At 45.1% G+C, this 16,600-nt stretch overlaps 1 protein-coding gene across 5 annotated transcripts in view; it reads left to right on the top strand.

Moving 5' to 3' along the window:
- UNC13B (unc-13 homolog B) overlaps positions 1-16,600 on the top strand; it is a 125,330-nt gene that overhangs the window by 104,359 nt on the left and 4,371 nt on the right. For 4 of the 5 annotated variants that reach the window (XM_021715059.1, XM_021715060.1, XM_021715061.1 and 1 more), the window contains exons 14-29: positions 859-927; positions 2,333-2,422; positions 3,081-3,209; positions 6,288-6,415; positions 7,052-7,137; positions 12,328-12,454; positions 12,697-12,793; positions 12,956-13,099; positions 13,428-13,505; positions 13,995-14,072; positions 14,298-14,386; positions 14,607-14,759; positions 14,883-15,006; positions 15,115-15,171; positions 15,376-15,456; positions 16,005-16,152. In XM_021715059.1, the coding sequence (XP_021570734.1) occupies positions 859-927; positions 2,333-2,422; positions 3,081-3,209; positions 6,288-6,415; positions 7,052-7,137; positions 12,328-12,454; positions 12,697-12,793; positions 12,956-13,099; positions 13,428-13,505; positions 13,995-14,072; positions 14,298-14,386; positions 14,607-14,759; positions 14,883-15,006; positions 15,115-15,171; positions 15,376-15,456; positions 16,005-16,152 (1,678 nt within the window). The remainder of the gene's footprint in view (positions 1-858; positions 928-2,332; positions 2,423-3,080; positions 3,210-6,287; positions 6,416-7,051; positions 7,138-12,327; positions 12,455-12,696; positions 12,794-12,955; positions 13,100-13,427; positions 13,506-13,994; positions 14,073-14,297; positions 14,387-14,606; positions 14,760-14,882; positions 15,007-15,114; positions 15,172-15,375; positions 15,457-16,004; positions 16,153-16,600) is intronic. The other variant, XM_008063141.2, reaches the window with a different exon arrangement.

The following is a 16,600-nucleotide window of genomic DNA, read 5'->3' as shown; positions in this document are numbered from 1 at the left end:
TTTTTGAGTTGGAGTCTCACTCTGTCACCCAGGCTGGAGTGCAGTAGCACATTCACGGCCCACCCCAGTGTCAACCTGCTGGGCTCCGGCCCTCCTTCCGCCTCAGCCTTCCAAGTAGCCAGAACTACAGACACACACTACCACGCCCGGCTAATTTTTGATTTATTGTAGAGACGAGGTCTCGCCAAGTTGCCCAGGCTGACCTGGAACCCAGGGGTTCAGGCAATCCACTTGCCTCGGCCTCCCAAAGTGCTGGGATTACAGGCTGAGCCACCAAGCCCAGCCATGTTATATATTTTAACATTAAATAATATACACTAAGGGAAATGATATAGACTGTGGTTTAAAGAGGGACCCCTCATGTCTGCCTGATCATCCTTCAAATGCATCTTCTCCCTCCCATTATTACTGTGAGGTTGTGGTTGTATAACTGTCATGAACTACTGCAAGGTAAGTAAGGAGACCTCAGACTCAGGATCAAGTTGGAAAATATGTTGGAGTTTTCTTTTATCTAACTAAGATGAGTTACAGTTCCAAAGGGATGGAGATGCACTGTTCATGTGCTGTTGACTCTTATATAGAAAGAGCAGTTTCTCCTCCTAGAGACTTAGCTTTCCCCTAGTCAATGTGAGAAGATTCCCCAGATTGAGACAGAGCTGCAAAGAGATGGAACAGGAACCACCTATCTCACTTTTCTTTTACTTTGTTTGTTGTTCTTCTCATGGACAGGGATGGGATAAGATGTCTCCAACTAGATGTTTCCTCCCACCCTTTCTACTCACCCTGAGGTTCTGTTTCTGCTATAATTTTGGGGGCTCAGACACATTCTGTCTCTCTTCCCGATTATTTGTTTCTCAGAAAGAGAGATTTGTAAAACTGTTGGACCAGCTACACAACTCACTGAGGATCGACCTCTCTACATACAGGGTGAGTGAAGACATGACTATAGGATGGGATAATAGACACCAAGCTCAGTCTAGGGAGCCTGTAGGCCAATCTTGGCTATAGGGCAGAGAAAATTGGTCTGTGTCATCCTGAATGACCACCTGAATGACCAATGCCACTGACACCTGTGGTTTCCTAAGTCCAAGGACCATGCAGTGTATAAATAGCAGCAGGTATGGCTGCATTTTATAGACTGCTGACCTTCCAACCTCGCTTTTAAGCACTCTACTAAACTCTGTGTTGATGATATCCTCTTTAGGGAGTTTCCTGATGATAATCTCTTCCAGAAGTGTCTTTTTAAAAATTAGATACTTAACAACATTTCCTTTTTGCATTTTTTCATACTGTCCTCATTTTCCAGGGGGAGGTATGAAAACTGGCTAGGGATAGAGAGAGAGAGAGAGAGATGCATGACTTGGGCAAATAATTTGTATCAGAGGTCATATCTATTCCTAGTATGGTGGGAGGAAATAAATAGGTGTAGTAGAAGGGTGGGTACCTGGGGTGGAATTGGATAAGGAAATGGGTAGTTTCTCAATTTCTCCTAAGTTAGATCTTCTTAGAATGGCTTCATTACTTACTGTAAAGTGTTGTGAATTTCCAGAACAGGCAATACGTGCACATTAAAAAGTAAGTATAAAAACAACTTCAAAGTCAAAAAGAAGTGAAGTGTTAATTATCTGCACTTTGAGTGCCCTCCTTTTGTATGAATAAAGGAGAATTGACTGCATATCTTATATTTGGCATATATAAGTAGCCATATGAAGATTTTTTAAACTGTCTATTAAAGAGTGACTCAGCTTCTCTCTTCAGCTCTCCATGGCAGCTTTCTCCTCATGCCAAAGGGAACGAATGACTTAAGGATGGTGGGAAATTCCTAAGGAACTGACTCCAAAAGCAGTTCTGCTCAGAGCGCTGCCATCAGCTGACTCCAGAATAGTAGTAGAACTGGGGTCCCACTGTATGGAAAGAAAGGTCCTGATTCTCAGTTTGGTCTGTAGTGTGGCTCTACTTATATTCCATGATATACAGTTAGATTGTCAACTTTGAAGAACTCACTGTTTGGGTGTAAGAATCTTCAAGAAGAGAGAGTGTGTGTGTATATTCATTTGTACAAATGCTCACACATTGCTTAGGAAGTAGGGTTGGGGGAGGATGTGTTGCTTTCTGGGCTGAAGTATTAACCTGTGCTTTTGGAAAGGGCCTGTCTGCATCAGTAGAAGAGAGAGCGTGAAAGAGAGCTGTAACATTACAGCTTTTTTGTCCAGCTCAACTAGAGAAAATCCCAGTGGGTAGCGGTCAGGGAAGTTTTTGATCTCATTGCTTCTGGCAAAAAAGGTTTTCATATTCCTCTGTTCCTTTCTTACATTTGCTTGATTTGCAACAGAATAATTTCCCTGCTGGGAGTCCTGAGAGGCTTCAAGACTTAAAATCCACAGTAGATTTGCTGACCAGCATTACTTTCTTCAGAATGAAAGTAAGGAGTGGACTGGGCTTGGGCGGTGTTAGGCTGGAGGCCTAGCCACAGGCACATAAAGAATAAGAATCATTGGGCATATGCTGGGCTCGGTGGCTCAGCCTATAATCCCGTGCCTTTGGGAGGCTGAGGTGAGTGGATTGCCTGAGCCTGTGGGTTTGAGACCCGCCTGGGCAACTTGGCAAGACCTCATCTCTACAATAAATTAAAAATTAGCCGGGCGTGGTAGCGCATCCCTGTGATTCCGGCTACTTGGAAGGCTGAGGCGGAAGGATCGCTGGAGCCCAGCAGGTTGAGGCTGCAGTGGCTGGGAGCGGCCACTGCACTCCAGTCTGGGCGACGGAGTGAGACTCCAACTCAAAAAAAAAAAAAACAAAGAATCATTGGGCAGAGTCTAAGGCTACAGAATCCATCACCTCTAAGCTCACATTTCCATATCTGTTCTCTGCGTTACTTTTGAGAGAACATATAGACTATGGATCAATGAGAATGGGCTGTATGTTTTCCCTGTCAACTATCCTGGCAATTTCATCACACAGCAGGATCTAGGGACCCAAAAAGGGATGAAAGAATCTAGAGTAGGTTTGGGGTAGTGCTAGAGGATATCCCACCCAGGTGAGCAGGACTCTGGACCCATGTATCTTTTATTAATCAACAGGTACAAGAACTGCAAAGTCCTCCAAGAGCCAGCCAGGTGGTAAAGGATTGTGTGAAGGCCTGTCTGAACTCTACATATGAGTATATCTTCAACAACTGCCATGACTTATACAGCCGCCAATACCAGCTGGTAAGAGGCTCAGGATCAGGTGGGGCCAGCTATCAGTGGCTCTTTGGAGCCTCTGGTTTCCTTTGCTGTGGTCACAGTGGAAAGGAGCTCACAGAGTACTTGATATTCTTGAGGGTGAATGAGCTGTGGAGTATGGACAATGTAGACCATGTGAGTCATTTGTGGATGGAAAGGGACCCTTGAACAAGATGAGGCGTACCTGAGTTGAACAAAAATGGCAATGATATGTTTTACTTTGGTGCTGAGGAAAATGACCTTAAATTCATGCATCATTCAGGGGTTGAGTAGATGAATTCTTAGTCTCTACCACAGTCTTTTTTATCCGCCCCCTCCCCCATTAACTTTATCCTGGTTCATGTGAACCCCTATAAGTTCTGGGCTACCTTCTTTTGAAATCTGTAGCTGTCTCCCTGAGCTACTGGTTCTTGGAAGTTTAACTTTTCCCTCTGATCAATGCAATGCCTGATTCTTCTGGGTTTTATTCATCAGCTGATTATCAAGGCTGACCCTATCCTTCTATGAGGCTGGCCTACTTCACCTGTTTTACCCTGGCATCCTAACTTAGTACCTAGTGACTTAGTACATTTTTCTAGATCCTTCCAATAGTACCCTCTTTTACCCCTCATTTCAAAGTCAGAACTTCCTCTGGCTCCAGTTATTCAATTATAGTTCCTGTCTTAAGAATGTCTTGCAGAGTAGATTCCCTTCCATCCAACAAATATATATTGAATGTTTATTCTAGGCCAGGTCTGAAAAAAGCACAGTGCTCCTTCAGTAAGTTTTTAGTCTTATGAGCATATATATAACTCCGCTCAAAGCAATCTGTTAGAAGAGCCTTGAAAAAGAGACAAAATTGAAGGAATTCCAAGGAAGAAGTTATTCTTGATCAGCTATGGAGGAAAGCTACATAAAACAAGGGGTATTTGAGATAGACCCTGAAACATAGTAGGATTTGGATAGCAGATGATGGGAGGACAACGTAAATCTCTTAGACATTTATCTTTTGGTGAATACATCTAATTTGCAATGCTTGCTAGGAGCACCTTAGTAAAGACTAAGATCTTATTCATGCTGCCACTTCTCATTCCCAAATGTACTTTTTGTACCAGCCATGAATTTAAGACTTCCTCTTTTTAAAGTTTATAAAATTTCCTATTGGTTCTGAAGTTCGTGGGAGACTTTCCTGAGACCTCTTTCCTGAGGCCTTTGTTTTTCTTTCTACATTCTGGACTCCTCTGTCATCTTTCAGTGGATTCTCTCTGGTTGAGGGAAGACACTGTTCTCAGCTTTGATCTTTCAGCTAGGCAGGGGTCTATATGAATATTTGGTCTCTATTCCCCAGCATGAGAATGAATGAGACATTGAAAGAGAGCTTATCAACTATTCAGAGACTCTCTATAGTCTTTATATTTTGTTATCTGCTTTTTATTTTCTTTCAATTTTATTTTACCTTTATTCAATATTTATACTGGAGTAAATCCTTTGTATCGCTTAGAATTTCCATCTACTGACCATCAGTCATTGGTTCATTCATTCATCCATTCATTTAACTAACAGAGTATTAGAGATGTAAAATTGTGTAATACACATCTCAGCCTTTGGGGAACTCATTGTTTGGAGATGGGGGCAAACTACTACATTTATTGTTTATTATTATTTTATTGTTACTGCACTGTATTGTAGTTGTGGTTTTCTAATATAGCTATACCAAAGGGTCACAGAGGGTGCTCTGGGAGCCCAGAGGAGGGACATCTGACCAGACCAGTGGTGTCAGGGAAAATTTCTCAGAAGAGGTAAAGTTCAATCTGAATTTTGGGGAAGGAGTAGGAATTAGCTAAAGAAAGGGGTTAGAGGGGAGGAAGATGCCACATGGAGAAAATAGAATGTTTGGAGGCACAGAATTGTACATGAGTATGTTGATTTAAGGAAGTATAAACAATTTAATAGGGCAGTTACATCATCAGGTTTTGGAATTCAGCCATCTGGGATCAAATCTCAGTGTTGCGACTTAGTTCTGCTACTATAGCAGCATGACCTTGGGCAAGTCGTGTAACTTTACCTTGTTTCAGTCTCCTCATTTGTAAATGAAGGTGATAATTTCTATTCAGTGGAGTGATAAGAGCCTGAGCCAGGACAGTGGCAGAAAAAACAAAAGGAATAGATGCATTTAAGTTATAATAAGGAGGTAGAATCAACAGGATTTAGATTCTATATTGGTTGCTGGGTCACTTCTTGATAATGTAGACTTACTAAGAACTGTGGAGACTTTGCAATGACATATGACATTTTACATAAAAGCTCTCTCCCGGTACTTCTGGGCAGTTCTTTTGCCTTTATTTCAGTGGGAGTAATGTTCATTCCATATTCTCTATGGTGACCCTTACTTCTTTTGTTTGCTCTGATTATAGAGTGGCTTCTCTTTTCCTGAGATCCACCATTATATTCCTTTGCCTCTCCCAAGCAAGGCCTTTTTTTTTTAAATCCAGCTAGGCAAATAGCTTCCTAGATGCAGCTCTTGACCCTAGTGGCATTCAGAAAATCAAGAGAAGTCCTTCCCTACTGAAAGTTAGGCTGGAATGCGTGCTACGTTTGTTCAAGAGCCTCTGAAGAACTTGATGGAGCTTCTCAAAGCTGAGATGTATGTGTGGTAGTAGTGGGGTTTTAGAGGAGAAACAGCACCAGAAGAAGAGGGCTTGCCTATGGGGACTACACAGAACCAGACTCTTTAGTGAGCCTGGAGAGGCTACCAGGGAGTCACTCTGCCCATAGCAATTGAGAGGAGGAGGAAGGGGGTTGGGCACTTTTATGTCTCCTGGGCTGACCAAGTTTATCAGAGCAGTCAGTGTCCTGGGACTGGGGAGAGAAATTCTCAAAAGCGGGCTATCCGTGTCAAAGGATCTCTTAATAATCACTGTTACAAAACAGGAACAGTCTTGTGGAAGACAAGCTGTAGGAGAGGAAAGGTCTCTGATTCTGGAGGAAGAGGTGTGGGGAGGAGAAGAGAAAGAGGACGATTGGATACACTCTCCACATTTCACTCTGCCTCTCCTTCTCTCTCACTCTCACCTCTGGAACAAGAAGCAAGAGTTACCTCCAGAGGAACAAGGGCCCAGCATTCGGAACCTGGATTTCTGGCCCAAGCTCATCACACTCATTGTGTCAATCATAGAGGAAGATAAGAATTCCTACACACCTGTTCTGAACCAGTGAGTATCACTTTACTTGGTCCTGTCTGGCTGGTGGTTGGTCTGTCCATCTGTCTAACAACCTCTTTCTTTCCTATCTCTGTATGTTTGCAGTGCCACCTCTTCTTCCTGTCCGTCCGTCTGTCCCTCTGTCCCTTGTATCTATCTGGGTAACTGTTTCTGGAGACAGGTGTGGAAACAAAATAGGGGTCCCTGCCCAGACTGAACCAGCCTCCTTGGAGTGAGAGGCTTCTGGGACTGTGGCTGCCATAGGAGGCCCAGGGGATCCAGAGACCATGTGTGTATGTGTCTGTCCACTGTGAATAAAGTGGGGCTTCCTGGAGCCCACCCCCTTGCCCTTTCTCCTCCGGCATATTTAGCCTGGGCCTGTCTTCTGGTTTCTCCTCGGGGCCTCAATTGCCTGCCTTCTGGGCATCCTCTGCCCTGGACCCCTCTTGCCAACAGGGATCCCCTCTCCCTCTACTTGTCGTACCACTGGCCCCTTGTCCCCTTTTCTCTAGATTGAGCCTAGCCCTGTACCCTGGGCCTCTCTTCTCTCCAATATGACCTCCAGGAAATAAACACTTTAGCCTTGTAATAAATAAAACCAAATGACTCTTGCCTTATTCTCTGACTGTGGTTTCTTCCATCATCCAGGTTTCCTCAGGAGTTGAATGTGGGAAAAGTCAGTGCAGAAGTGATGTGGCATTTGTTTGCCCAAGACATGAAGTATGCATTGGAGGGTAAGAGTCTGTCCTAGTCAGTGGGCTGCCAGGCTCCTGGCCTCAGCACCTTATTCACTGTCCCTTTCCCCTCCCAGATAACTACAAGTTCTGGGTGACTGGTACAGTGAGAAATTAAAGGGATTCTAGGCATGGTAGAGATAGGCCTCAGGAGGCCTTGGGTGAGCAAAACTGCAGCCAAAGGAAATGATGAAAATGGCTGTGTGGATACAGATTCCTTCCTCCTGCTTTAGAGCCTGTTTAAAACTTTTCCAGACCAGAGATCAACTCTTCCCATGGTGGGTGTTCTTAGGTGGCCCACTTCTTGGAGAATGGTCTTATGAAACTTTACAGTTTTGAAGAATGAGAGAACCTTGAATACATTGATATAGTTTTGTTTTGTTTTGTTTTTTCTCATATTGGGGACTCTCTGGCCTGGGTTTCCTTGAAAGCTGCTCTGGATTAATGTGACAAAGTCAGGAAGATACTTCTTCCCTCACTCCTCCTATAGAGTAGGACCACAGGCAAATTATTATTCATCTTATTCATTCACCTCATTCTTTTATTCATTTCCTGCTTTGGTCCAGAAAGATACCACTCCTACCTGTATCAGACCTTCCCATCTGTACTCATCTATGCTCACCTATTTAGCTGCCTCCCCTGTCTGTTTATATATGTCACTCTATCTCCTCAGCCAGTGAAAGTGGATCTAGAACGACAAGAAGCCATCTGGGTCAAGGACAAAGGAAAGTCTGGATCTGTTATGCGGGTGGAGTGGCAGGGCAAATGGGTTGAACTTGTGAGGCTCCTCGAACTTCTGAGGTTTAGTATCAGAAGTCTTGCGGTTGAAAGAAACCTTGAAGATCTCTGTAGAGTTTGAGGTAGCCCAGACTGTTCATGTATATTCTTTAATGCAGCCCTGAAGCAGTGGCTGCCTCCTGCCACACTGGGTCCCTGGGGCTATAGCCTATGCTTTAGCCTGTCAGGCCAATGAGGAGGCCTTCTGTCCCTTCCTCCAGGCAGCATTCAGCAAGCCTGATGGGGTGTATGGTCCCAATTCTTGAAAAACTCCAGCTCCCCTGGGTTTGGGGGAAAAAAATACATGAGAAAAATGAATTGACTCCCATGAGGGATAGTGTGAGGTAGAGCAGTGGTTTTCAAAGAGACGTATCTCAGGAGCTAAGTTAAAAGGAGAACCCTAGGGACTGGGCTCCAGGTCTTTTACCTGGTCATCTAAATCAGTGTTGCTTTTATCAATCTTATATGAGGTTCTAGGTGAAATTTCTTTTGAAAGGGGAGTTCTGTGAATGTTTAAAACAAACACAAAGGAAATTTCTACTTTAAGAGAAAGAATTAATGTTGACCTGATTTCAAATCTCAATTTTACTACCTACTTATCAGTGTGATCTTGGACTGAACTACTTAATTTTTGTAAACTCCCATTTTTCTCATCTGTAAAATAGGAGTTGTGATATAATCTATTTCACTGGGCTGATGAAGTAACTGAGATGTATCTAACATAGTTACATACTACAGCTAACTATAGCACTATATAAATCTTGGTTATTAAGAACAATAAGAAACCATTGTAGGATTATAAGCAGAGATGCAGTGTGAACAAAGTATTTTCATAAGATTTTACCTCAGTGGAAGATGGGGGCAATTGGAACAGGGAGAGGCTAGAAGCAGGGAACACAGTTAATGAAGGGCTGTTGTAATAATTTAGAGATGAGGGGAGGGGCTGGGATTAGAGCAGAGAAGTGGAGAGGGAAGAATGGGCTTTGATAGGCATTGGAAGGAAGCTATAATAGGACTTAGTGGTTGTCAGAATATGGAGGGCAAGAGAAGGGTAGAAGTTTGGAGGCCAGGACAATAGTAGGACAGCATTGACTACCTGTGAAAGGAAAGCTGAAATGTCATCCTTCACTAAATATTTTGCAAGTCAGCCTTACTGAGGTATATTTATATGCAATAAAATAACAACACCTTAAGAATATAGTTTAATGAGTTTTGATAAACACATCTGTTTATCAAAATTAAAATATGGAACAAAAAGTCACCTCGTGCCCCTTTGCAGTCAATCCCTGCCCTGTTCACCAAATATTTATTCATATTTCCTCCGGGCACTATACTAGTTGTTGGAGCCCAATGAGATGAATAAGGCATAGCCATAGTCCCTGAAAGGCTCACAGGCAAGTCTAGAAAACAGACATATAAATTGGCAGTTACAACCAAAGTTATAAGTGCCACAAGTAGAATTAAATATAAGGCTGAGAGTACACAAATGAACCATGTAACCCAGATGCTGAGGACCTGGGAAGGCTTTCTGGAGGAGATACTGTGCAGGCTGAAACCTGAAGGATGACTTAACCATTAGGTAGGGAGGGTGGTAGTGACAAGAAAGGGAGACAGAAAATTTCATCCAGAAGGTTCAGTATGTTCAAGACCTGGAGTCTAGAGAGAGCTGGCATACTTGAAGAACTGGAAGCAGCAGTTCAGTATGCCTAGCTCTTCAGAGGGTAAGAAAAGAGATAAATGAGAAATGAGGGTGGGGAAGTAGGACAGAACCAGATCATGAAGGAGGTTGAAAGCCATGTGTAAACATTTAGACTCTCTCCTGAGGCATTTGGGAGCCATTGATGAATGTTAAGCAAGGAATTGACACGATCAGGTTTATCATGTAGAAAGGCCACTCACTTTGTCTATAGTGTGGAGAATGGATCAGAGAGGGAATGACTGGTCTGAAAGCTATTATAGAAACTCATGTTAGAGCTGGGCTGGTGGCCACCTTCAGCACTTTGGGAGGCGGAGGCAAGAGGATGCCTGAGTCCAGGGGTTAGAGACCAGCCTGGGCAATTTGGCGAGATCTCATCTCTACAATAAAAATAAATAAGTAAATAAATAAATAAAAAGTAGCTGGGCTCAGTAGCATGCCTGTGGTTCCAGCTACTTGGAAGGCTGAGGTGGAAGGATCACCTGAGCTCAGCAGGTCGAGGCTGTGGTGGCTGTGAGCATGCCACTGCACTCCAGCCTGGGTGACAGAGTAAGACTCTCACTCAAAAAAGAAAAGAAAAGAAATTCACATTAGAGACTGTTGTAATGAGACCTAGGCAATGGATAGATTTCAGGACATTTTGGAGATGAAACCAGCAGGGGTTGGTGATTTAAATGGATGTGAGTAAAGAGGAAACAGATTTGAGGATGATGCTCAGCATTGAAAATGAAGATTAGTTGGTACATATTCTGTTCAACTTCGGTTGGAGATGTTAAGATTGTGAGAGATGGCAGCTAGAGCTAAACCTAGGCACAATGAGATGTTCCCTTAAAACCTTATTATATAGCCATTACCAGAGCCAAAGACAAATTTAGGAGAGATGCCAGCAAACTGGATAGTTGAGATCACGGGGTTTAAACAACACTCCAAGGATGAAAGATGAATGGATGGAGAAAAGTAGAAGCAGGAGCAGGAAGTTATGGATATATGATTGCCCCCTCTGACAGATTACCCCCACCACCAACAACCTTAGGCAACTTTACTGGAGCATGACTCCGTGGGACTTGTTAGAACAGCTTAAAGTGTGACCAACAATTCAGCACCTGTCTGTTAATTTTTATACCAAAGTTAATGTAGAAATTAGGGCTTAGGGCCAAAGTACAGATAGGGGTTGACAGAAAAAGTGGGAATGATCCATAAATACAATAGCTTGAATGTCCCCAAAAGGAAGAATTAGGGAGTTGTAGAGTAATGGGGCTTCCTGGCCTCCACTCCCAGTGAGTTGCTGAAAAGGAAGGAGGGGCCCTCCTGGTGGTACCTTTTATGTTCCTACGTTCTTAGGCTGGTTCAAGGACAGCAGAGGTTGGGAATGGAGGAGAGGATTTCTTTTTCTGATGTCCCTGAGGGTCTCTCTGATGTCCCTGATTTTTTCACTCTCTGTTATTCATTGGTATTTCTGCTCCATCCCAAGCAACCACTGTCATTCGTATACGAAAAGTCCTCTTTCTGGGTGGTAAGAACTTTTGGTTGTTGTCCTTTTGCCACTAATCCTATACCTTTCCCTCTTCTCCTGCTTACTGCTTTGTAGAAGAGACTGCAAATGCAACTTTAGGGTGAGATGGTGCTGCCTGCAGTGCCAGGAGATGAAATTCCTGGGACCTGAAGCCTTTTGAAGCTGAACCCAGGCTTTCATTTCCTCCTTGAGTATCTGCTTTGGTCAGCTGCCCCAGACTAGATGTTCTGCCTTGACTTCGAGGAGCATCACCAATGGCAACTCAAAGTTTTGAGCAATGGAGTCCCCAAGGACACTGGCCTTCCCTTGACTGATGCTTAGTACTCTTCCCCCTTGCTTGCTTTTACCATTATGTTGTGTGTCAGCACACAAATAAATAATCTTTTATTATTCAAAAGAATGCTTCAACTCTAAAGGGGTGGGTATGGCCAGGGCTACAGACTCTCTGAGCAAGCTGTGAGTGATCTTTGTCCTAGATTTCCAAAAGGCTCTGGAGATTCAGTTAAATGACTTTTCAAGTTCATAATAAGTGTTCCATTTTCTGCAGCATGACAGTCCTTTCATCTAGCTGTGTTTCCATAGTTTCCAAATCATTTATTTGCATACTTCCCTGAGAACTCATTTTTTCCATGTCTCAGCTCTGCTCTGGAGGGCCTTCAGTTTGCCTCAAGATTCTGTTATACCGTGGCTACTCAACTGCTCTTTTTGTCAGCTTGGACCCATTTTGGTTTTCCTTGTCTCTGTATAGTTGTCATGAGTCTTTCATGCCATGTATGTTTGCTCATCTCTGCATTTAAGCCTGCATTAATCACAGCTATTAGGATTAGGAAGCCCTGGAAAACCATTGTCCCTCCCAAGTCCTGGGCAGGCTACCCACTAATCAGCATTAGTATCCACAGCCCTATCTCCTCCTCTTCACTAGAGACTAGTGGCCTCACTTTGCACTTCCAACAGCTAGCACAGGAAGACTATAGGCTTTATCTGGGAGTCTGGTTTAATCTCATTAGAAGATTGGGTCCAGGCTTTTGGAGAGTTGCTGAGCAGAATACTGGTGGGGGGAGACGACTGTGAGAAGGAGGTTGGGAGTCACTTTTGTCCTAAGACATCTGATAAAGCCACTTGACGAGATCTGCTGCCTTTGGAAGACTCAGGAACCATGGTCTCTACTGCCGGGACCTGACCCAGCCTCCCTCCCTTCCACTAGAGCATGAGAAGGACCACCTGTGTAAGAGTGCTGACTACATGAATCTGCACTTCAAGGTGAAGTGGCTCCACAATGAATATGTGCAAGATCTGCCTGCCCTCCAGGGCCAGGTGCCTGAGTACCCAGCGTGAGTCATCATGTGGGCACTACAGAGGGAAGGGAAGAAGGCCCTCTGGGTGGGCGGGGCTCATATCCCCAATTCACTTCCGTAAGCCAGTCTTGAGAACACCTGTTCTGGGAACTGCTGTAGAAAGAAAAAAAAGTGTCAAACTGTGCCCTGCCTTTCTTAAGATTCCAGTCCGGTGGAGCTGTCAGGACTCTATATGTCAACCACTGACTCCAACCCCAGTTCTCCTGCTCTGGCTGTAGGTGGTTTGAACAGTTTGTGCTACAGTGGCTGGATGAGAATGAAGATGTGTCACTGGAATTCTTGCGTGGAGCCCTGGAACGAGATAAGAAGGATGGGGTAAGTCAGGGACCTGAGATGGCTATCCCTACCTTTTGGAGTCCGTAGAAGAGCTGTGGGGGGTCACTGAGTCACCCCTGCTGGGCAGAGCCCTTTCAAACCCTACAAACATGGGAAAATTTAGTAGCTGTGGATAGTAACCGTGTGTGTGGTTTTCTTTAGTTCCAGCAGACATCAGAGCATGCACTCTTTTCCTGCTCTGTGGTGGATGTCTTCACACAACTTAACCAGAGCTTTGAGATCATCCGGAAGCTGGAATGCCCAGACCCCAACATCCTTGCTCACTACATGAGGAGATTTGCCAAGGTGACCATGACCCTTCCTATTCCCTCTCCTTACCACCACCACACTCACATTCTTATCACAGGTCTGAACTCACTCCCTCTCCATGGTGGCTTTCGGATAAAGCCTTGTGTTACCTCCATTCTCCTTTGCTTGTTTACCCATCTGGGTAAACAGATGGGTCTGCCTCAGTGCTTGCTGTGTGGTTGAGAGGGAGCTTTGTCACTTACTGTGAGATTTCCCCTTTACCTCCCTGTTGTTACTATTCTGGGATGAGAAATGTGACCTCAGGCAAGACCCCTATGGGGAGAGCTAAGTGTTCCCTCTCCTTTCCTTTTCTCTTCTTTCTCAGACCATCGGGAAGGTGCTGATGCAGTATGCAGACATCTTGTCAAAGAGCTTCCCAGATTATTGCACAAAGGAGAAACTGGTAGGGTCAGGCCCTGGGACTCTTAAAGAAGGAGAGTGGGGGACTTTTGAATCTTTCTTCCTTTTGAAGCTATGCTGAGAGCTGAGGAGTAGGGTGATGCTTCGGATGTCTGATTCCCACCAGGGTTTTGCTTGAAAGCCATGCCACAAAATTATGAGAATTGACAGCGTTTCTCTGAGTCTCCATTTGGTACATTATGCTCTGCTAAGCTAGACCTTTGCTTAATCTTTTTAAAAATTAAAATATTCAGACATTCAAAGAATAATAAAGGATAATATCATGAATTCTTGGGATATTTGCTTGGTATCCCAAGTATTCATTTAAGGAGAATTGTCTGAATTGACTCCAGGTCCTAGTGGCTGGGGAGAGACCTATGTAATATGTGAAGTCCTTGTGGCTTTTGGACAGTGTGAGAAAGGGAGGGACCCTAGGCTAATGTGCCCTTTGCTGAAAGGAGCCAAGACTCAACAGCTACATCTGTCCCCAAAGCCCTGCATCCTGATGAACAACATGCAGCAACTGAGGGTCCAACTGGAGAAAATGTTTGAGGCCATGGGAGGCAAGGAGGTAGGTCTTAAGGTTTGGGGTCACTGTATTTTCCTTTAAGTCCTGAGATCTCTGGCCACAGAACTTTATTGCATATAAGCCAGGATTTTATTTAGCTTGGGGTCTGGGCTGGCTTAAACTGAGATAGGCTTTGGGGTAGGGTCCCAAGAGGGATGAGTAGGGGTGTGGGAGGTAAGAAGAGGGTAAGAGAAGCAGCCTAGCTTGGCTCACCTCCTGTGAATACAGCTGGACCCTGAAACTGCAGACAGCCTGAAGGAGCTGCAGGTGAAACTGAATACGGTTTTGGATGAGCTCAGCATGGTATTTGGAAACAGGTAAGTGGCTCCAAAACACAAGGCCAGGTATAGTCCCTGGCCAATCCCAGAGCCCCTTCCCCACACCTATCCATACAGCTGGAAGTATGTGGGTCTTCCCTGTACTCCTGCTGACTGTCCCTTTTGGAGCTGCACCATGAGCATGTGGGCCTGGGACCAAACAGTTCCAGAAACAGTGTGTGTTTGGGAGGGAAGGGCTGCACTGTGGGCACATGTGTAGTTTCCAGGTGCGGATTGATGAGTGTGTTCGACAAATGGCTGACATCCTGGGCCAGGTCCGGGGCACAGGGAATGCATCCCCCGACACCAGGGCCTCAGTGGCTCAGGATGCAGATGGTGTGCTCCGGCCTCTCATGGACTTCCTAGATGGCAAGTGAGTACAGCACTCAAGACTGTCCTGGGGATGGGCAAAGCAGGGGCCACTGGGAAGGAGAACCTTTTGGGGTGGGGGGCCTCAAACTTTCCCCTTGGCCTCACTTGTTGCCTGGGCTTGCAGCCTTACACTCTTTGCCACTGTGTGTGAGAAAACAGTTCTGAAGCGGGTACTGAAGGAGCTCTGGCGGGTGGTAATGAACACAATGGAAAGGATGATTGTTCTGCCCCCACTCACTGACCACACGGTAAGGACACCTCCTTTCACTTCCTCCTGCTGTCTCCCTTCCTCTTACTCCCTGCTCCCTGATGGAATTTGAAATCCTCTGCTCTTGACTGATCCCTTCTTTGCTCAGGGCACTCAGCTGATCTTCAATGCTGCCAAGGAGCTGAGCCATCTTTCTAAACTCAAGGTACTCTGGGTGTGGGGTCCTTCTGACAGCCATGGTCCTTCTGAGGCCAGGGGAGAAGGTACTTGGGAGGAAGGAAATCCAAGCTTTGGAGACTGAAGAGGAAGGGAAGGAGAGGAATATGCAACTGTGGGCTGGCAGGTGAGAGCAAGACTATCCTGACTACTTTAGCCTGTCCTAATGCTGCTGCTTTCTCTGGGGTTCTAGGACCACATGGTGCGAGAGGAAACACGGAATCTCACTCCAAAGCAGTGTGCTGTTCTTGACCTCGCCCTGGACACCATTAAGGTGGAGACCTCCCCCTTTTCCAGACAATCTTACCACCACACTCACCTGGCCCTGGTATTCCACTCTGCCAGTCTAGTTGTCCCTTAGGCTCATACCACTCCACATCCAGAAGACAGGCATGATGTACTGTCAAGGATACAAAGAATCAGATATGGTTCCTAAGTTCAAGATGCTTATGATTGGTAGGGTGATAATATGGCAGGAATGTATAAACTGTGATTCAAGGCACCTGGGAGAGGTATGGTGTAGGTATCAAGTTCTTGAAGGTTCAGATATATAAAAGAGCACTTCTGGCTATTTCCTGCCTGAAATGCTTCTATTCTGTTTCTGTGCCTGTCCAGATAGAACTGCCCTTCAAACGCTACCTTCAGGAATGTGGCTGTCCTCTAATGATCCTGCCAAATACCCAAATAATACTCTTCACCTGAGAAACTATGACTGGTTCTCTGGGTATTCCTGAATGGCCTATTATTCTCACAGTCCTCTTCTATTTGGGGGAGCTGCCTCTTTGTAAGCGTTGAAGTAGTAGGTGCTCTTTTATCTTTCAGCAATACTTCCACGCAGGAGGAAATGGGCTAAAGAAAACCTTTCTGGACAAGAGCCCAGATCTGCAGTCCCTACGCTATGCCCTGTCTCTGTACACACAGACCACAGACACTCTCATCAAGACCTTTGTGCGCTCACAGACTACCCAGGGTAAGACCCTGAGGACTTTGGGTCCCCACCTCCCCTATCTGATACACATCTGCCCCCAAGGAGTTGGTATCTCCATGTCTTTGGGGGAGGATCAGCAACTTCTTCAGAGATCCCTCTGAATCCAGATCTCAAGACTTCTTGAAGGGACCTCAGTAGTCACCTACACCCCATGCCCACATACCAGGCAGGAGGATCACAGGGGTCTGGGAAATAGGCCTGAGATTTCTTTTCCCATACATTGCCTAGCCAGTGCCTGTTTATTGTGCTCAAGGAGTGTGCCCTGTCTGGTAAGTGGTGAGAAGAAGGAAAATCTGTGAGGAAGCCTTGAGAAACTCATGAAGGCTTGTGACTTCGGGAGCCTTGCTGAAAGTTGTACTGGGGAGAGAAGGCAAAAGACTTTCCAGACTCTCCACATTGATCAGAGAAGAAAGGCAAACCATGGAAGCCA

Source organism: Carlito syrichta, unplaced genomic scaffold, assembly GCF_000164805.1.
Source record: "Carlito syrichta isolate Samal-C Ts95f unplaced genomic scaffold, Tarsius_syrichta-2.0.1 Scaffold306593, whole genome shotgun sequence".
Classification (NCBI taxonomy): domain Eukaryota; kingdom Metazoa; phylum Chordata; class Mammalia; order Primates; family Tarsiidae; genus Carlito; species Carlito syrichta.
This window is presented reverse-complemented; position numbering and strand designations above follow the sequence as displayed.